Source organism: Phodopus roborovskii, unplaced genomic scaffold (assembly GCF_943737965.1).
Source record: "Phodopus roborovskii unplaced genomic scaffold, PHOROB, whole genome shotgun sequence".
NCBI lineage: Eukaryota > Metazoa > Chordata > Mammalia > Rodentia > Cricetidae > Phodopus > Phodopus roborovskii.
In genome coordinates this window covers 198470-221191 of record NW_026126748.1, presented here as the reverse complement: position 1 = coordinate 221191, position 22722 = coordinate 198470, and the positions used below count along the sequence as shown (strand labels likewise).

The 22722-nt window shown below is 38.0% G+C and overlaps 1 protein-coding gene across 1 annotated transcript in view; it reads right to left on the bottom strand.

The window, feature by feature from the left end:
• The window catches only part of LOC127214547 (melanoma inhibitory activity protein 2-like), a gene marked incomplete at its 3' end in the record, with an annotated part of 82654 nt that overhangs the window by 30746 nt on the left and 29186 nt on the right, over window positions 1-22722 (bottom strand). The window contains 4 exon segments of the mRNA XM_051174930.1: window positions 1183-1242; window positions 9473-9508; window positions 9983-10043; window positions 11450-11551. Of these exon segments, the coding sequence (XP_051030887.1) occupies window positions 1183-1242; window positions 9473-9508; window positions 9983-10043; window positions 11450-11551 (259 nt within the window).

Here is a 22722-nt window from a genome sequence, read left to right as displayed (position 1 = left end):
CCTTATTAATAGCACTGTGCCTTTAAAGGACCTGTCAGGACATTTCCCTGAGAAAATGAGGTATCAGTCATTTTCATTAATGCTAATAAGCCAAAACCCAGAGTTAATGAAACAATTTCAAATAAAATCACCACTACAAAATCCTAAATACTGTTGGGTGAAAATGTTAATTTAAACTAAACTAAACTATTATATACAATATATATGGATACATGATATGTATTTAAAATATGGGTTATAAAAAACACTACCTCTGCCAAATGCTGTCTTTATAAAATCAGGTGAATATCCTGCTTTAGTTAGTCTGCAAACAAAAAACAAATATATCTATGTTACTCATCAGAAAGAAACACCACATTTTAGGCAAAGGCCAATTCCAAAGCAGTTCCAAGCTCAAAATCTGCTGAAAAAAAAAAAAGAAAAGAAAAAGAACAACCACTGATCTGCCCAGATCCATTTCTACAGTTCCACACTTCTTATGGAGGTCTGGCTTCTTCTTAGAGGTGCTCATGTTTACAACTGGATGTTTTTATAAATTGTACTTGGTTGAGTGCTATCTTACAGAGTATACATACATTCATGAAGTAGAACATACTAGATAAACTAGTAGAAATGTGTCATTTTATGACTAAGGAAACTGAGGCAGGGGCTTTAACTGACTCTGAAAGGAAAAGGTCAGGGCAACAGTGCAGAACTGCTCTGAGTTACCCACACTTCCCCTTGTAAAATTTAAAATTCCACTAAATGAGGAGACTATTGCATTTCTAAAGTTTGTATCTTTAAGTGTTACATTTCTAAAAAAGTGCTACTTAATTCCTGTTTCTTAGACTTGAAATAGAACAGCTTTATTTACTAGGAATGAAGTACTCTGAGAAAGCATCACAGTGTCAGAAAGGCATCCTTTCTTTTGCCCACTCTTGTTTTTTCTACACTCATCATTCTGTAATGTTTTTACCTGACACTTTTAATAGTGTGATTTGTAAAAGCATCTTGAAGTGTCCCTGAACTAACCAAACAAAAGTATTTCACACAAATTAAACTTCATAGTACTAAAACTGACCAGATATTTTATAACATTATGAAATTTACTACATTTATTTTAAAAAAATATATTTATACAAGCATTACACAATGAAGAAACTATTTCAAATAAAGTATTCTTATGAATACTTACTTTTGTCTCATCAGAGCATTTTTTCTCTTTAATTCATTGACGTTTCTTTCCAAAGCACGAGCTTCCAGCTTGAAGAAAATAATAGATTTTGAAACTATATCTATAAAATCTCAAATGTCTAGAGCATGATGGCATATAACTTCACGACTAAAAACAGGTTAAGAATCTGCACTTATCTTTTTTCACCCCCATCACCATGCTTCTTTCAGTGACCCCCATCTCCTGACTTCTGCTGGAGTGCCAGACCTCTCCCAGAATGCCTATCCATGCAGGACCACCCTGAGTCCCCGCCTACCTGATCTTTGGCCCTCATGACCGGGACCCTGCTGGAGGTGAATCTGGGACCAGTTCAGGTCCAATCCCTGCCATACCCTTCCCTGGAAACTTCCGGGTTAGCCATGAATGTAGCTCCCACCTACATCCAGTAGCCATCGAGAACACTCCTAGAACTTTGATCCACAAACCACCCACCCAGAATCTGCCCTCACCCCAACCTGTGCCCTAACTAGGCCACTGTCCCACTGCTTTCATTGAGCACTGGACCACAGAGCAGGTCCAATAATCCCGCCAACTTCAGGGAACTTCCTGGATCTATTCTGAGCACACTAAACCACATCAAGTCCCCTCCTGCATAATCTTTGAATCCCATCGCCTGGCCTCTGCCTGATACCTAAATAGCCAGGCCTCTGCCAGAGACCAGACTATCCATGCTGGACAACTGAGTCCCTGCCTACCTGATCATTGACCCCAATTGCCAGGCCCCTGCCTGAGAGGTAAGCTCCTAGAGAGTTTGGACCACACAGAGATACAGACATCGAACTCCTGACACACTTAAGCCCACTGGGGGAGTAGCATAAACAGGAGAGAAACCCCACATGTACCCATTGGAAGAAGTGAAGGTAAGGTGACAATACAAGAAAACACCTAACAATAGAAAGACAAGAAGGAAGTCATCAGAATCTAGGGAATCTACACCAACTACTAGACCTGAAGACTTGAAAGCAGATGAAGCAGAAGAGGAGGACTTAGAAAATATCGTCATAAAAATGACAGAGGCACTCAGAGACTATACGAGAAAATCCCTTAGAGAAATGAAAGGAAAAATATGCAAAAAAAATGGAAAAAAATGAACAAATTTCTTAAAGAAAGTAAGAAAAGTCAAGAAAAAAACAGATGAAGGAAATAATTCCAACAGTTCAAAACCTGAAAACTGAAATAGAGACAATCAAGAAAACACAAACTGAGGGAATGCTGGAAATAGAAAAATTGCACAAATAATAAGAACTATAGATGTAAGCATAACCAACAAAAACCAAGAGATGTAAGAGAGAATCTCGGGCACTGAAGATAAACAGGAGGAAATGATTCATTGACCAAAGAAAATCTTAACTCCAACAACTCCTTAACAGAAAACACCCAAGAAATGTTGGACACTGTGAAAAGGCCAACTCTATCAATAATATGTATAGAAGAACTTGAAAAAGCCCAGCTCAAAGGAGCAGAAATCATGTTCAACAAAATCAATGAAGAAAACTTATCCAAGTTGGAAAGGATACGTCCATGAAAATACAAGAAGTATATCGAACAACAAATAAACTGGACCAAGGAAAAAGAACCCCTCGACACATATAATCAAACATATGAATGAAGAAAGAATTTTAAGAGCAGCAAAGAAAAAAGACCAGGTAACATATAAAGGCAGACCAGTCAAAATTACACCAGACTTTTCCATGGAAACTCTCAAGGACCATAGGTCCTGGATATGTGGTTCTAAAAGTGCTAAAAGTCCATGGATGCCACCCCAGGATACTATGCCAGCAAAACTCCCAATCACTATAGACAGAAAAAAGAATCAGCCAGATTTTCACAATACATATCTACATATCCAGGCCTACAGAAACTTCTGTAATGAAAACTCCAACACAAGGAAGTTATCTAGGCTCATGAAGACATAGGCAATAGATGACCCCAATTCATCAGAACCCAACTTAAAAACAGGGCAAATATATTCAGAATACCATGGCCAACAAAATATCTAAAGCAAATAAGCATTAACAATCAGTGGTACTTACTTTCCCTCAACATTAATGGTATTAAATCACATATAAAATGACACAGGCTAAATGGATAGCAGGACAGAATCCATCTTTCTGCTGAATACAAGAAACACAGATAAGCTTCAAAAGCAAACATTAACCCATAGCAAAGGGTAGTGAAAAGAACTTCCAATCAAATGGACCCAAGAAACAAGCAGGTGTGGCTCTCCTAATATGTAATAAGTTAGATGTTTAACCAAAATCAATCAAAACAGATGAATAAAGTCATTTCGTATTCACCGTAGAGAAACCCATCAGCACAAAATCTCAATTCTGGACATATATGTCCCAAATACAAAGGCACCCACATTTGTAAGAGAAGCACTACTAAAACTCAAAGTTTACATAAAACCTCACATACTCACAGTGTGATAATTCAACACCCCAATCTCACCACTAGACATTTCCACCAGATACAAACTTAACAAATAATCAAAAGAACTAACAGAAGTTATGTCTCAATTGGGTTTAGCAGTCATCTATAGAACATTCCAACCAAACGCAAAAGAATGTACCTTCCTCTCTGCTCCACATGGAACCTTCCCTAAAATCGACCACATAACAAACCTCAACAGATACAAAAAATTGGAATAGTCCCCTGTATTTTATCAGACCGCCATGCTTTCAAGCTGGAATTCAACAACAACACACCTCGCAGAAATCCTACAAACTCACAGAAACTGAACAGTGCACAATTGCCCCTGGATCACAGAAGAAATAATGAAAGAAATGGAGGACTTCCTAGAATTCAACAAGAATGAGGACACAACATATGCGAACTTATCGGACACCTTGAAAGAGTGCTATGAGGGAAGTTCATTGAGCTAAGTGCCCATATGAAGAAAACTGAGAATAGTCACATTAGAGAATTAACAGCAAAACTGAAAGCCCTAGAACAAAAAGAAGCAAACTCACCCCAGAGGTATAGAAGCAAGGAAATAATTTGAGGGCTGAAATCAATAAAGTAGAATCTTGGAAAACAATACAAAACTCAATGCAATAAAGAGTTCACTTTTTGAGGAAATGAACAAGATAGACAAATCTTTATCCAAACTAACACAAAAGCAGAGAGAGAATACACAAAATAACAAAATCAGAAACAAGAAAGGAGACATAACAACCGACACTGGGGAAATCCAGACAAGTTTCAGGTCATACTTTGAAACCCTATGCTCCAGAAAATTTAAAAACTCAAAGTAAATGGACAAATTTCTCAATAACTATCACTAACTAAAATTAAATCAAGAACAGATGAGCACCTTAAAAATACCTATAATCCCCACTGAAATAGAGGCAGTCATTGGAAGCCTCCCAACCAAAAAAAGTCCAGGGCCAGATGGCTTCAGTGCTGAATTCTACCATAAATTCCAGCTAAAGCTAATAACGTAACTCCACAAATTGTTTCACAGAATAGAAGTAGAATGTTAATTACCAGACTCCTTTTGCAAGGCCACAATTACCTTGGTAACTAAGCCAAAAGAAGACACAACAAAAAAGAGAACTAAAGACCAATATTCCTCATGAATATTGATGCAAAAATACTCAATAAAGTACTGGAAAATCGAATCCAAGAACACATCTGAGAAATCATCCAACATGACTAAATAGGCTTCATCCCTGGGTGACAGGGACAGGTCAACATATGAAAATCTATCAATGTGATCTACAATATAAACAAACTGAAAAAGGAAAACAACGTAATCATGTCACTGGATGCTGAAAAACCTTTGAGATAGAGGTCTTGGAGAGATCAGGGATAACAGGAACATATCTAAATGAATAAAAGCAATATACAGTAAACCAACAGCCAACATCAAACAGAGTGGAGAGATTAAGGCAATTCCTCTAAAATCAGGAACAAGACAATGCTGCTCTCTTACTCTCAATATCTCTTCAATAATGTACTTGAAGTCCTAGTTAAAGCAATAAGACAACAAAAGGAGATCAAGAGGATACAAATTGGAAAGGAAGAAGTCAATCTGTCACTATTTGCAGGTAACATGATAGTTTACATAAGTGACCCAAAATAACTCTACCAAGAAACTCCTACCACTGACAAACACCTTCAGCAAAGTAGCAGGATACAAGATAAACTTAAAAAAATCAGTAACCCTAATTTATTCAGACGACAAAGAGGTAGAGAAAGAAATCAGAGAAACATCACCCTTTACAATAGCCACAAGCAACATAAAGTATCTTGTTGTAAAGCTTACCAAACAAGTAAAAGACCTATATAATAAGAACTTTGTGACTCTAAAGAAAGAAATTAAAGACGATACCAGAAAATGGAAAGATCTCCCATGCTCTTGGATAGGTAGGATAAACATAGTAAAAATGGAAATCTTACCACAAACATTCTCAGTTTCAATGAAATCCCTGTCAAAATCCCCACACAATTTATCACTGATCTTAAAACAATAATAATCAAGTTCATATGGAGAAAAAAATGACTGAGTATAAAAAAACAACCCTGTACAATAAATGAACTTCAGGAGGCATGACCATCTCTGATTTCAAGCTTTACTATAGAGATGTACTCTTGAAAACAGCCTGGTATTGGCAGAAAAATATACAAGTAGATCTATATAATCAAATAAATAATTCTGACATTAACCCACACACCTACAAACAACTGATTTTTGATAAAACACCTAAAAGCATACAATGAGCAGAGGAAATCATCTTCAAAAAATAGTGCTGGCACAACTGGATGATAGTTTGTAGATGACTGCAAATTGACCCATGTCTATAGCCATACATAAAACACAAGTCAAAATGGATCAAGGACCTCAACATAAATCCATCCACACTGAACCTCTTAGATGAGAAAGTAGGAGGTGCCCTTGAAAAATTGGTACAGGAGACTGCTTTCTTAACATACCTCCGTTAGCACAGACAATTAATAAATGGTAGCACCTGAAACTGAGAAGGTTCTGTAAGGCAAAGGACACTTGACAAGACCCAACAACAGCCCACAGACTGGGAAAAGATCTTCACCAATCATACATCGGAGAGAGGGCCGAACTCCAAAATATACAAAGAACTCAAGAAACTAGTAACCAAACACCAAATAACCTATTAAAAATGGAGCACAGATCTGAAGAGAGAAATCTCAATTGTGGAAATCAAAAAGGCTTCAAGACTCTTAAGAAAGTACTCAACATCCTTAGCTACCAAGGAAATGCAAATCAAAACAATTTTGAGATAACATCTTACCAGAAATACTAAAATTAGGAACACCATGAGAACTTATGCTGGAGAGGATATGAAGAAACAGGATAACCCCTACACTGCTGTCAGGAGTGCAAACATGTACAGCCATTTTGTAGATCATTATGGTGATTCTAAGGAAAAATGGGAATCAGTCTATCACAGGACCCAGCAATCCCACACTTAGGCATATACCCAAATGATCCACATCCATGCAAAAAAGGTATCTGTTTACTATATTCATAGCAGCATTATTTGTAATTGCAAGAATCTAGAAGCAAACCTAGATGCCCCTCAACAGAAGAATAGATAATGAATATGTGGCACATTTACACAATGGATTACTACTCTGCCAGAAAGAAAGAATGTAATATTGAACTTTGCAGTCAAGTGGATGGAACTTGAAGAAACCATCCTGAATGAGGTAACCCAGTAACAAAAAGAGGGACATGGTACTTATTCACTTATATGGATTTTAGACATAGAGCAAAGGATCACTGGCTTATAATTTACAGTGCCAGTGATGAGACTAGGATACAAGACATTTCTAAGAGATTCATACATGATCTCTCATGGGGGGGAGGAAAAGATCTCCTGAGAATATTCAGAGTGGTGGGGCAGTAAGTGCATAGGGGACTAGGAGAAAGAGAAGGGCAGGAGAGGAAAACACATGACATGAGACTAGAAAGATTGAGTCAGGGAAGGAATAGACGAGAAAAAGAGAGAGAGAGAAATACCATAAAATAGGGAGCCATTATAGGATTCTATAAAAAATGATTACAGAGAAATGTACAGAGACCTACAAGTCTCATCCCAATTTACAATTTGAGCAACATTTGCTAGGCTACTATAAATGCCCTTCCCTGATAAAGAGATTGATTACTTACTTATGTACAATAATTGAGCCCTCATCTAGAAGCTGATAGAAATAGAAGCAGATACACACAGGTAAACACTGAGCCAAACTGGAATCCAGATGCAGAGAGGGAGGACAAAACCAGGCTATAGAAACACATAGAGACAACTGACCTAAACAAGGAGGAGCTAATGGGTCCCAGAGTGATAGCTAGGAATCCAGCATTGGAACAACTCAGACCCCCTAAACATGGGTCTCAGAAGGCCTGGCCAGTCTAAAGGACCTCTGACAGTGTAACCAGGATGTATCCCTGATCCATAATAGGATTTTGGAGCATGTACCCCATGGAGTGATACTCCTTTCTCCTAGAGGCAAGAGGGAGGGCCTAGTTCCTACTCCAAATGATTTGACAGATTTAGATGACCCACCCAAGAACTCATCACCCTACATGTGGAGTGGGGAGATGTTATTTGAGGGTGGTGGTTGGGCATGGGAGGGTAGAAGAAAGGGAGCAGGAAGGGATGGAGCAGAAACTGGGATTCATATATAAAATAAGAAAAATAAATAAATATTATAAATAAATAAAAGAGAATTGGCACTTATTGTAGTCAATATAAAACATTTTTAATTTTGGGAATTATTCAAAAAGGGAATGAGTTTTAAGCCATACAAATGCATAAATGTAAAGCTGGAGTTTTATTGGTACTTGACAATTAATGTTGCTGTTTAAATGCAGTATCAGAGCCTAAAATCATTTGATGATGAAAATATCCAATCATAAGTGGCTAGCAGACTAACATAGAGCAAAGTCAATGGAAATGGATGGTCCTTAGGTCCATAATACTGGAAATTACAAATGTCTAAAACAGTTTCACAGAATGACAATACAGGTCAATTTTAATAACTAAATACAATCTGTACATATCACACTACTATTAAGTATAAGACCATTCACAAACACAATTGCAGCAGTTATTATTTGTATGTGTGTATTTGTTGGTAGTGTGCAGCACCATGCCCAACTTAGTTATAATAAATACCAAGAACCTGCAATACTCTCAAATAATCATTAATAAAAGCCAAACATATGGTATTCTACATGCTTCCCATTCTGTTGACTCTACAGATCAGATATAGAATATAGAGTACATTAGATAGATCAATGCAAAATGTAAGCTTACCATTTATAAGTAGCAAATACTAACACTCTTCAAATAAAAGGGACACTACTGTCAATAACTTTGCAATATACATGAGAATTGACTTTAGCCAACTAATGCACTTAACATCCACCGTAAATATAGCTTAAATATATTTTACTACTATAATTTTTTTAGCTAGGCAATGGTGGTGCACAACTTTAATCCCAGTACAAAGGAGGTAGAGGCAGGTGCATCACTAAGGCCACCTTGGTCTACAGACCTAATTCCAGGATTGCCATCAATACACAAAGAAACCTTGCCTCAAACCCCTGCTCCAAAAAGGATGTTTCTCTGTGTGTAATTATTTTCCAATTGTAATCATAAAAATCAATTTTAAACAAAAAGGAATTCAGTACAATACCCTGAGCTAGTAAAATGTTACAATTCACTTAACTGTTTTAAAATTTTATTTAGTTTTATGTGCATAAGTGTTTCTCCTGACTCTGATATACCTGGACTTATAAGGTGCTCACTGTATGACACATAAATATGAAGATGTACACATGTTAGGTGTGTGTGCATGCACACATGAGTGTGATTGGAGGTGTCTTAAGAGGACAGAAGAGGGTCTAAATTCACCTGGAAGTAGAAGACAGGCAAATGTGAATCATCTGACTTGCTCAGAACCAAACACAGCTCTGGTCCTCTGGAAGAGCAGCAAGTGCTGAGCTGAAATACTGAGCTCTCTCTCCAACCCCCAAAACTCCTTCTCAAGACTTTGTGATTTTAAAACTAATTATATTCAGAGGGAAATGTACAAGTAAAGCACAGAAATAAAAGATTAATTCTCAGTGCTTCCTATGGTCTGGCCTAAATATGATTTAAATACTGGTAAAATTAATAAAATTCATAGAAAGTGATTATTTTTAAATACCGTCTATACCTTTAACTAATATAACATGAATAGTATATGTTAGGGGACTTAAAAACTTACCCAATAGTCATGTTCCCTTTGTTCATGAGCCATAACCTAAAAAACAGTTATTAAAATTATTCATAAATAAAAAACTTTCATTGCCACCACTAAAATTCATGGCCCAAACCATAATTCCCACTGCCGAGGCATCTCTGAAGCATTATAACCATTTTGAAAGCATAATTTCACATATACAGATGATTTTCTCTCCTGAAATTTTAAACAAACCTGAACATAAGGTTTTTAATGCCAACAAACTGCAGAAGATGATCAACTACTAGAGTTTCCAAGGAACAGATAACAAGCACAACATGGGACTGTGATGGTGCCAGACAGTGCTGTGCTGTATAATACTCATTCCAAAAGAAAGGAAAGCTGCAGAAGTTTTTTATTTCAGCATCTTTGGCTCCCTGTGTATATTTCAGTTTCACAAAACACCTCAGGAGTGATGAAAGCTACAGTCCTGCATCAATTCTATCCAGTCAGAGTGCTCTAACTGCATATACAGCTGTCACTTGACACACATACCTGCACTTGATAGGAGCAAATTGTTCTCTCCAATTCTTCTTCGATATCCTTGGCACGCCGTCTACATGGAACAAATAGTTACTCCACTGTGCTGACATATAATAAAGAATAACAGCATGTGGCTACAAGAATATTACTGAGTGTTCTTCCTTATTTAATTATAACCACAAGACTCCTCTTTTGAGAGATGCTGACAGGTATTAAAGACCATCTTCTCCTCCCCTAAGTCTAATGTCAATTAAACTATGTGAGCACTATTACTTGGATGTGCCTAACACGATGTCACAAAAATTTACACAGTACAGAAGGTCTCAAGCAGCCTGTTCAGGGGCTCAGTTACAATCTTACCATGCCTCCATCCTAAGTGCAAAAGTCTCAGGCACATGCAAGCATGCCTGATCATCTGGTTTTCATTTTCAGGACTCAAAATCATGAAAGATAAACTCAGATCCTATAAAATTAACAGAGTCCCAGAAAAGGAAATCGTTTTTGTTTGTTTTGTTTTGTTTGTTTGTTTGTTTGTTTACTTCAAGACAGGGTTTCTCTGAAGCCCCAACAGTCCTAGAACTGGCTCTGTAGACCAGGCTGGACTTGAACTCACAGAGATCCACCTGCCTCTGACACCAATGCTCAGCTCAGGAGAGGAACTCTTAAGAGGTAAAAGTATAACTAACTTACTGTCTTTATGAAACAAAAAAGTAATTTGTCCTTTTAGACAAAGCCCAAACTTACCCTTCCTAAGGTTGATAGAAGTGTCTTATGACTCAAGTTGCTGTGGTGATCCTCTAACAGACATTCTAGTGTTTCCTCAGGTCCACTGAGGACTGAACCAAAGACTAGCTAAGCATTTACTAAAATTCTAAGAGTGGCTTGTTCATTTCATGGCAAACTTGCTGAATGCTAATACTGTGTATATTCTTTCCCAGCTGAAAAAATATTCATGAATGAGCTTGAATTAACTGCTCATCATGTCCTTCTTGACGACAGGGTCTCATGCAGGTCAAGCTAGTTTCAAGCTCACGATTTAGCCAATATTGGTCTTGATCTTGTGACCATTCTTTTCCACCTCCCAGTGCCAACACACACAACATCCATACCTATTTATAAACTTCTTCATGTTAACATAAAATATGCTTATACTTATATGTCAAAATCCCCAAAAAGAAAATTTTCCTTTTTATATTCTCTGAATATCAACAAAATTCCACGAAATTCAAATACAAAGTAATGAAACAAAAATATGCCAATTCACTTAGTAGTTGTGTTAGGACACACAAGCCTTTAGTCCTAGCACTTGGTAGGCATAGGCAGGCAGATCTTTGAGTTCAAGGCAAGTCTGCCTCCAGAAAGAGTTCCGGATGGGTCAGGGATACAGAGACCTTGTCTGAGATCAAACAAAACAACAAAGCCATTTTATTTTACTGCTTCCTGATGCCAAGCATCAAAATAAGAAAGAGGATGTCTTACCTATAGGTGTCTAGTTCTTTGTTCACATGGTTGGTTCTCTTGTTGACTTTGAAAAGTTCTTCCTCTTTCTCCAATCGACAATTTTCCTCCACTGTTATTTTCCTTAAAAAAAAAAAAAGTTTTTCATTCCTTTTAATGTATGTAATCAATATAATCAACTACAATCACAAACAGTGTATCACACAAAGCAATTGCCATACACCACAGCAAAGGCCATGTGCAAAAAAACAAGAAAAAAAAAATTGTGTGTCTCTGATATGAAATTTGGCACTGGGAAAAAGTGTGGTTGCAACAAACCCTCCACTTCTGTGGAACTTCCTGGCTCTGCTCTGAACCCACTGGACCCACCTATCCACTCAGGTACACCTTGATGCTACACTTTGAACCCCACCAACTGGCCTCTGCCAGGGGAGCAATCTCCAAGAGAACTTGGATTATCCATGGTTGCAGACATCGAACTCCTGACCCAACTACATTCACCAGGACAGCAGCGTAAAGAGAGACAGAAACTCCACCTTCACACACTGGAATAAGTGATGGGAAGACAGAAATAGAAGAAAATGCCCAACAATAGAAATAAGAGTATGATAAACCAGAATCTAGGGACTCGACACCAAAAAGAACTAAACATATCAAAACAGATGAAGAAGAGTATGACTTAAAAAAAAAAAAAGTTCTTAAAAATAACACAGGCCCTCAAAGATGCTATGAAAAAAAAATCCCTTAAAGAAATGGAAGAAATCCAGACTAATGTGGTTTGATCAAGCCAGACTGCCTGAAACAGAGTACAAGGTGATCCTACATTCAAAACAGCTGGACAAAGCAGCCTTACAGACTTCTGCCAGGATTTCTGAATCTTCTTCGAATCCCCCGTAACTGCGCCCCTTACCAGCAGGAAGTAGTTTGGAAAGAACGCCCAAATTCCCAAATATTGTGTATATATGTTTGTTTTCATTTGAATGGACTTTGTTATATAAAATAAATTAAGAAAAGAAATGCAAAAAAAAAACAAACAATAAATTGGAAGAAATAGAGAAAAAGGACACAGAATATATGAATGAAATAAAAAAAAAATCTCTTAAAGAAAGTATAGAAAGCAAAGAAAAACAATAAAACAGATGAAGGAAGCAATTCAAACTGTTCAAGACCTGAAAACTGATATAGAGACAATAAAGAAATCCCTAATTGAGGGAACGCTTAAAACAGAAAACCTGGGTAAATGATCAGGAACTACAGACACAAGCGTAACCAACAGAATATAAGAGATTGAAGAGAGAATCTCAGGAGTTGAAGATAAACTACAGGAAATAGATTCATTGACCAAAGAAAATCTTAAATCCAACAAAACGTAGTAGAAATGTGGGATAACATGAAAAGGCCAAACCAAAGAATAATAGGCAGAGAAGAAGGTGAAGAACCCCAGCTCAAAGATGCAGAAAATATATTCAAAAAAATCATTGAAGAAAACTTTCCCAATCTGAAGAGAACTTTTCCAATTTGAAGAAATTATGCTAATGAAAATACAAGAAGCATACCCAAAACCAAATACACAGGACATAAAACAAAACAAAACAAAACAAAAAAACTCCCCTTGACTCATCATAATCAAAACATCTAACATACAGAATAAATAAAAAATATAAAGGACAAGAAGAACAAAGGCCAGGTAATTTATAATGGCAGACCTATCAATCAAAATATCAAAATTACACCTGACTTCTACATGGTAACTCTCAAGGCCAGAATGTCCTGGATAGATGTTCTACAAGTACTAAGAGTTCACAGATTCCAGCCAAGGCTACCATACCCAACAAAACTCTCAATCACTGTAGATGGAGAAAACAAGTTATTTAATGACAAAGCCAGATTTTCACAATACATATCCACAAATCCAGCCATGGAGAATGTTCTGGAAGGAAAACTCCAACACAAGGACGTTAACTACAATAACAAACAACTAGCCAATCGATAACACCCCTTCACCAGAACCCAAATGTAAAAGCATAGGAAATATACACAACAATACCACTGCCAACAACAACAAAATGAAATCTAAAACAAATAAGAATTAACAATTAATGAATGAATGGTCCTTACTTTCCACCAACATTAATGGTCTTAACTTGCATATAAAAAGACACAGTCTAATAGAATTGACCTGAAGACAGAATCTACCCTTTCGGTGTAAAAAAGAAACACATCTAAGCTTCAAAGACAGATACTAACCTAGAGAAAAAGGGTTGGGGAAAGAACTTCCAATCATTTGGGCCCAGGCAGCAAGAAGGTGCAGTTATCCCAATATCTACCAAGTTAGACTTCAAACCAAAATCAACCAAGAAAGATAAAGAAGGCCATTTCATACCCATCATAGGAGAAGTCCATCAGTACAAAGTCTCAATTCTGAACATCTATGCTCCATATACAAAGGCACCCACATATATAAAATAAACACTAATAAAACTGAAAGCTCACATAAACCTCACACATTACCAAACTTTTTATGGGGCTTGTTACACAAGTCACACAAATGCACAAATAAGAAAGAGAACTACAGACCAACATCACTCATGAACATTGATCCAAATATACTATATTAAATACAGGTATATTGAATCCAAATTCACATCAGAGGACTCATCCAACATGATCAAATAGGCTTCATCCCAGGGATGCAGGGATGGCTCAACTTACAAAAATCTATCAATGAGACCCACAATAAAAACAAATGGAGAAGGAATAACAACATTATAATCCCACTAAGATGCTGAAAAGGCCTTTGAAAAAATTGAACATCCTTGGAAAGATCAGGGAAAACAGAAACATACCTAAATATAATAAAAGCAATATATAGTAAACCAACAGCCAACATCATACTGAAAGGAGAGAAGCTTAAGGCAATTCCTCTAAAATGAAGAACATGACAAGACTGCCCTCTCTCTACATATCTCTTCAATAATGTACTTGAAGTTCTAGTTAAAGCAATAAGAAAACAAAGGGAGAACAAAGGGATACAAATTTGAAAGGAAGAAGTCAAAATGTCACTATTTGCAGATGATATGATAGTTTCCATAAGTGGTCCGATAAACTCTACCAGGGAACTCCTATGGCTGGAAAACACATTCAGCAAATTACCAGGATACAAGATTAAGTTAAAAAAAAAAAACCTTATGTCTACTATATACAGACGATGATGTGGCAAAGGAAGAATTCACAGAAACATCTAATGGATCAAAGACCTCAACATAAAACCAGCCACACTTAGAAGAGAAAGTGGGAGGCACTCTTGAACAAATTGGTACAGGAGACAGCTTCCTGAACATAACACCAGTAGCCCAGTCACTGAGATTGGTAATCCATAAATGGGACCTCCTCAAATTGAGAAGCTTCTGTAAGGCAAAGTACACAGTCAGCAAGACCAAATGGCAGTGCACAGACTGGGAAAATTCTTCACCAACCCAACATCTGACAGAGGGATGATCTCTACAATAGACAAATAACTCAAGAAACTAGTTACCAAAACAACAAATGAAGAGAGAATTCTCAATAGAGGAATCAAAAATGGCTGAAAGAGACTTAAGAAAGTGCTTAACAGTCTTTTAGCCAACAGGGAAATGCAAATCAAAACAACTTTGAGTTACCATATTATTCTTGCCAGAATGACTTAACTTAGAAACACCAATGGCAGCTTATGGTGGAAAGAATGTGGGGAAAGGGTAACACTCCTTCACTGCTGGCAGGAGTGCAAATTTGTACAGCCATTTTGGAGATCAGTATTGTGGTTCCTCAGGAAAATCGAAATCAGTTTACCACAAGCCCTGGCAATTCCACCCTTGGGCATATACACATCCATGTTAACAGAGACATCTGATCATCTGTGTTCATAGCAGCATTATTTGAAATAGCAAGAATCTGGAAGCAACCTAGAAGCCCCTCATCTGAAAATTGATAAAGATGTTGTCCATTTACACAATGGAATACTACTACTCTGCTGAAAAAAAAAAAAAAAAAAAAGAACAATGGAATCTTGAAATTTGTAGGTACATGGATGGAACTTGAAGAAATCATCCTGATTGAGGTAACCCACTCATAAAAAGAGGAACATGGTATTTACTCACTTATATATGGATTTGAGACATAGAGCAAAGGATTGCCAGCATATAAGTCTCACCGCGAGAGAAACTAGTATACAAGGAGGAACCAAAGACAATAATACAAGGTCCCTCACAGAAGGGGAAAGGACAGGATCCCCTGAGCATATTGGGAGTGGGTGGGGTCAGTGAGTGGAGTGTCAGGAGAAAGAGAAGGGGAGGAGCGGAGCACATGTGGGACCAGGAAGATTAAATTGGGAGACTAATACATGAGAGAGAAAAAGAAAGAGAATATAATAGAGGGAGCCATTATAAGTTTGAAGAGAAAATTGACTCAGAGACCTACAAGGATAACCCCAATTATCAATCTGAGCAATCGTAGAAAGTCTACCTTAAATTCCCTTCCCTGATAATGAGATAGATAACTAATTTATATGCCATCATTAAGCCCCCACCTAGTAGCTGATGGCAATACAAGCAGAAACTCACAGCTAAACACTGAGCTGAACTCTTGGAATCCAGTTGTAAAGAGGGATGAGTGATAAGAAAAGTGGTCAAGACCAGGCTACTGAAACCAACAGATACAGCTAACCTGAACAAGGGTCAGCTCATGGCCCCCAGACTGATAGCTGGGAAACCAGCATTGTACTGAATCAGATCCCTGAACGTGGACCTCAGTTAGAAGGCCTGGGCAGTCTAAGGGACCTCTGACAGTTATACCAGGATGTGTCTGTGGTGCATAAAAGGACTTTGGGAGCACATTCCCCGTGGAGGAATACTCCTTTAGCCTAGAAGCAGGAGGGAAGTTCTAGATACTACTCCAAATGATTAGACAGATTTTGATGTCCCCTCTTGGATGGCATCACCCTCCCTGTAGAGTTGGGGGGGGATGGGATGTGAGGGTGTGAGCGGGCCATTATGGAAGGAGGGAGTGGGAACTAGGATCAAGTTTTATTATAGTAAGTCACTATGTTTGTTAGTAAGAGGGCCAATAACTACAACTATGGCTTGTGTTGTTTTGTTTGGTTTTTATGACAGTGTCTCATAATGTAGACCTGAAAATCACATTTTAAACCAGATTGGCCTCTAATTCACATAGATCCACCTGTGTTTGCTTCTTGAGTGCTTGAAGTAAAGTTTGTAGACCCAATATTTTTAATTGGTAGTCAAAAATAATAAGAGAGTGAGCCCAATCCCCACAGAGGGATAGTCTCTTAGCCTAGACACAAAGGGGAGGACCTAGGCTTTGCCCCAAATGATGTGACAGACTTTGATGATCCACCATTGAAGGCCTCACCCTTTCTATGCAGCAAAAGAAGGATGTGATGGGGTCTTGGGAAGATGGGACGGAGAGAGAACTGGGATTGATATCTAAAATAATATTGTTTCTAATTTAAACTTTTAAAAAGGAAAAAAAGAACAAGAGAATAAATAATCCCAGCACTAGCAGTAACCCTGCACTACTTTTTTTCTTTTACTAACGAGTAACAGGTAAATTATTGAACAGTTACTGTGTGCCAGAACTGTTACGAGACATTTCTGTGGGCAATTAAACTAGTCAACAGCCATACAAAACTATTATTTCCATTGCATAAAAATGAAAACAAGGTACAGAGAAAGCAGTCAGATACCATGTAACAATAAGTCTCTGAGAAATGAAGCAACAAGGCATTTCATCACTGTGTGGACATCAGAGTATACTTAAAGAAACAAAGATGGCAAAGAATCAATGGGTGGCATTGTCCTATTTGTGGTCCATTTTGTACCACCATGTTATTATATGACACATGATTGTCACCGGGAGCAGGCTTTGGGAGCATATGGCCTCTTCCTACTTCTAGTTTTATCCGTCTTCTTCAACTTTAAGGGGGTTATGATCTCTCCTCTTCCTGCTCTAAGAACATGCTCCCATGCTCCCCTCACTATCATGGGCTCTCCCTTTGGAACTGTACACCAAAACAAGTTCTCCCATCTACTAGTTGCCTTGACCTGAATAGTTTGGTATTTAGGTGCTTTTGTTTGTTTGTTTGTTTTCTTTTCTGCCATTGTATTTTATCACAGCAACAGAAAAGTAACTAATACAACCTAAATGTTGAAATTTAAACTCTACTGATAGAACTTCGAAGAGAAATCACATATATAAAGCAGTATACTAAACTTCTAGATTCAAATATTTCACTTCTTCCCAATATTAAACTTAAAGAGCTGAACATAATGTATCAGTCATGAAAACAAAAAAAAAAAGAAAATAACGTGAATGAAAAAAAGCAATATAGAAAATAAGTTAACCAAAAGTATAGCCTATAGAGGCAAGAACTTATTCTGATATTTATACAGTTTTACAAAGTTTCTATGTCCTACCCTGAAGAACAGCTTGTGGCATAATTCAGCTTGATCTGTGAGTTGATTCAGAGCAGAATATATAATACTATTCAAAATAGACATACTCATTGGGCTTTTTGTCAACTTCTCACAAACTACAGAAACTTGGCAAAAGAGAATCTCTACTGAGAAAAATAACTCCCCAGGACGTGCTTGAGGCAAGCCTGTGGGCATGTTCTCCATGACTAATTGATGTAAGAGAGACCCCAGCCAATGCAAGTGGTGCCACCCCTGGGTTATATAAGGAAGCTGATCAATCCATGGAAAGCAACGCAATAAACAGTCCTCCTCCATGGCCTCAATTTCAGTTGTGCCTAGACTTTTCATTATGACCAGTGTGATCAGGACAGCAACAGAAAATAAAGTAATACATTAAATCACAGTGTGAACACATACAAACAGAACACAATGCATATTTTCACCACTACTTTGAAAATGGACAAAAAAAATGTGTTGCACCTTTGAATTTTTAAGCATTATTCATTAACTTCATTAACTCATTAACCATTAACTGGTAAATTAGCAAATACTGGGGCCACTGGTTCCTGGGGTAATACAGGATTACTTCTCTGTTGATCACTTTTCATGAAACATATGATGTAAAGAATACACAACTTTGAATCCTGTGTATTTTATTTAAAACTCGCCATGGGACTGGAGAGATGGCTCACACCTAAGAGTGCACAAACTGCTCTGGCAGAGGACACAAGTTCAGTAATCAGTAACCACATGGCAGCTCACAAGCATTTGTAACTCAGTTTCAAGAGATCCAATGCCTTCTTCGGGCCTTAGAGAGCACCAGGCACAGGCATTGTGCATAGACATACATACAGGAACTCTCACATACACATAAAATGAAAATAAATATCCATGGGCAGGAGCAATAGTTCAGCCATTAAGAAGAGTACATCCTGCTCTTGCAGAGGACCTGAGCTCAGTTCCCAAGACCCATATCCAGTGACTCATAACAGCATGTTATCTACAATTCCAGGGAGGGCCAACATTTCTGACTTCTACATGCACCAGCACTTATTTTTACAGGTTCACACACATCATACATAATTTAAAAGAGCAAATCACAGTTTTGTTTCTTTATTTTGCTTTGGTTGATAAGATGGGGTTTCTCTATGTAGCTTTGTAGACCAGACTCACAAAGATTCAGCAGCCTCTGCCTCCTGAGTGCTGGGATTAAACGTGTACACCATCCATGCCCAGCATAATAAATCATTTTTTAAAACTAGATAAAATCTACAATGGTGGAAAACATCTGTTCCAAGCACTTGGGAAGTGACAGCAGAAAGATCAGGAGTTAAAAGTCACAGCTGACTGTAATCAGGGTCAAGCCAGCATGGACTACATGAAACAGTCTCAAACAAAATAAAACACATCTTGGTTAACATAAGTTGTGTATTTCCTAAAGTAAATTCCCAACCAACAGCACTGTAAATTAAGACAAAACAAAGTTAATCTTATACATGGCATTTTTTTCACAAAGTATATTATGGCCTTCTCACCATCAAGAACACGTGACAGCACTCAAGCACATGCTTGGGTTCTATGTGAACAGGTACCTCACCAAATAAACAATTCTAAAAAGAAGAGGTAGTCAGAGAAGACAATTGTTTACAGAATGAGAACTGAAAGAAATTGCTGTGTTAGCCCTCAACCAGGAGTTCTCACACTGGGCCTCTCAGAATCTTCATCATTCTCAGTTTACAAATCAAAGGCCAGCAAATCTCTGGGGAAAAAAAAAACAGGCTTTAAGGTTACAAACAAATTTAACAATGGACTTTACATCGCACACACACATACATAAATACATGCACACTTAATGTATGAAGGAATAGGACAGACAAGGGACTTCCAAAGGGCAATAAAAGTCAAAGTGTGCTTGGTTTTATAATGAAAACTCTAAACTATAATTCTTATTAGGAAATCTGCAATTGCAAGATTGGTATCACAAGGGTCTTTTCTCTGCCTTATCTGGACATGTCAGGGCAATGTCTCATATTGCCATCAATATTTAAATACACTGAGTACAATTTTATTTACTTATTTTCATTTTACATATTAATCCCAGTTCCCCCTTCCTCCCTCCCTGTTTCCCTCTGTTCATACCCCCATGCCCCCCGACCACACTCCTCTCCCACCCCCCACTCCACATGTAGGGTGATGTCTTCCAGGAGGGGTCATCTAAATCTGACACATTATTTGGAGTAGGGACTAGGCCTTCTCTCCTGTCTCTAGGTTAAGGGAGTATCCCTCCATGGGGGATGTGCACCCAAAGTCCTTTTGTGCACCAGGTACATATCCTGTTTCCACTGTCAAGGTCCCTTAGACTTCCCAGGCCTTCCGGCAGAGACCCATGTTTAGGGAGTCTGAGTCAGTCCAATGCTGGAATCCCAGCTATCAGTCTGGGGGCCTAGTAGCTCCTCCTTTTTTCAGGTTGGCTGTCTCAATGTATATTTGTAGCCTGGTCTTGTCCTCTCTCTCTGCTTCTGAATTCCTGTTTTGCTCAGTGGTTACTTGTGGGTGTCTGCTTCTGTTTCCATCTGCTGCTAGATGATAGCTCTATGATGGTGGATAAGACAGTCCTCAATCTCATTATCAGGGAAGGGCATTTATGGTAGCCCTTCCACTGTTGCTCAAATTGTTACTTGCAGTGAGACTTGAAGGTCTCTGGATATTTCTCTAGGTTCATTTTTCTCTTCAAACATATAATTGCTCCCTCTATTATGTTCCCTCTCTCTTCTCATCTATTCCTCCCCTGACTCAATCTTCCTAGGCCCACATGCTTTCCTCTCCTCCCCTTCTCTTCCTCCTAGCTCCCTCTCCACTCACTGCCCCACCACTCCCCATATGCTCAGGAGATCTTGTCCCTTTCCCCTTCTGTGAGGGAACATATATGAATCTCTTAGAATCCTCTTTGCATCTTAATTTCTTTGGCAGTGTTAATTATAGGCTGGTGATCCTTTGCTCAGTCTAAAATACATATATGATTGAGTACATACAATTTTATTCTTTTTGTGACTGGGTTACCTCATTCAGGATAGTTTCTTGAAGGTCCATTCACTTTACTGCAAATTTCAAGATTCTATTCTTTTCTTTTCCGGCAGAGTAGTATTCCATTGTGTAAATGTGCTATATCTTCTTTATCCATTCTTCAGTTGAAGGGCATGTTGGTTGCTTCCAGATTCTTGTGATTACAAACCATGCTTCCATGAACATAGTAGAACAGAAATCTGTGTTGCATGGATGTGGATCAGTTGGGTATATGCCTAAGATGGCGATTGCCGGGGCCTGTGGTAGACTGATTCCCATTTTCCTGAGGAACCGCCTTAATGATCTCCAAAATAACTGTACAACTTTGCACTCTCACCAACAGTGGAGGAGTGTTCCCCTTTCTCCACATCCTGTCCAGCATAAGTTGTTCTTGGTGTTTCTAATTTTAGCCAATCTGGCAGCAGTAAGATGGTATCTCGAAGTTCCTTTATTTGCATTTCCCTGATAGCTAAGGACTGTGAGTACATTCTTTAGTGCCCTTCAGCCTTTTAAATTTCCTCTATTGAGAGTTCTCTATTAAGGTCTGGACCCCATTTTTAATAGGGTTATTTGGTATTTTGTTGACTAGTTTCTTGAGTTCTTTGTATATTTTGGAGATCAGCCCTCTGTCAGATGTAGGATCGGTGAAGATATTTTCCCATTCTGTGGGCTGCCGTTTGGTCTTGTCAACTGTGTCCTTTGCCTTATAGAAGCTTCTCAGTTGGGGAGGTCCCATTTATTAATTGTACATCTCAGTGTCTGTGCTACTAGAGTTATGTTCAGGAAGCAGTCTTCTGTACCAGTTTGTTCAAGGGTACTTCCCACTTTCTCTTCTATGAGGTTCTACGAGTTTCAGTGTGGAAGGACATATGATGAGGTCTTTGATCCACTTGGACTTGAGTTTTGTGGATGGCGATAGACATGGGTCTATCTGCAGTCTTTTACCCACCATCATCCAGTTGTGCCAGCACCATTTGTTGAAGATGTTTTCCTCCTCACGGTATATACTTTCAGCTGTTTTGTCCTAAATCAGGTGTCCGTAGCTGTGTGGGTTAATGGCAGAATATTTGATTTAATTTCATTGGTGACCTTGTCTGTTTTTGTGCCAATACCAGGCTGTTTTCAGGACTATAGGTCTGTTGTAGAGCTTAAAGTTGAGGATGGTGATGCCTCCTGGAGTTTCTTTATTGTACAGGATTGTTTTAGCTATCCTGATTTTATTTCTTTTTCTGTATAAAGTTGATTATTATCCTTTCAAGGATATTGAAGAATTGATTGAGCACAAATATTGATTGGAAACCCACTATTTTCCTTTCAGTTTAGGCACTGGGAATATAAATAAAAGTACCATACTTCTTACAGAGTTTAAATTAATGTGAAGCGGAGGACGTGATATTAGAGAACAAAACAAGATGTGACGAGAAATAACGGAACAAAATAAGAGATATTGGTTTAGTTAGGGTACCGAGAAAGCCTTCTTTAAGATGACAGCGGGACCCCACATCTGAATGAAACAAAGATTCAAAAATGCAAGCACATAGAACACCACATAGTGAAAAAAATAAAAAGAAGGAAAGAAAAAGCTTGAAAGATGAAAGACCTTACCATACAGATGTGCTGGGCACACCAAAAATGAAGAAAGCCAATGGCAATAGATAGCAACAAAGAAAAGAGACATAGAATAGTCTATAGCTTCTCACAAGGTGGGTATGGTAAACTTGGTTCTGAGAATCTTGTTTTAAGTCTGTTTAAAACATTTGA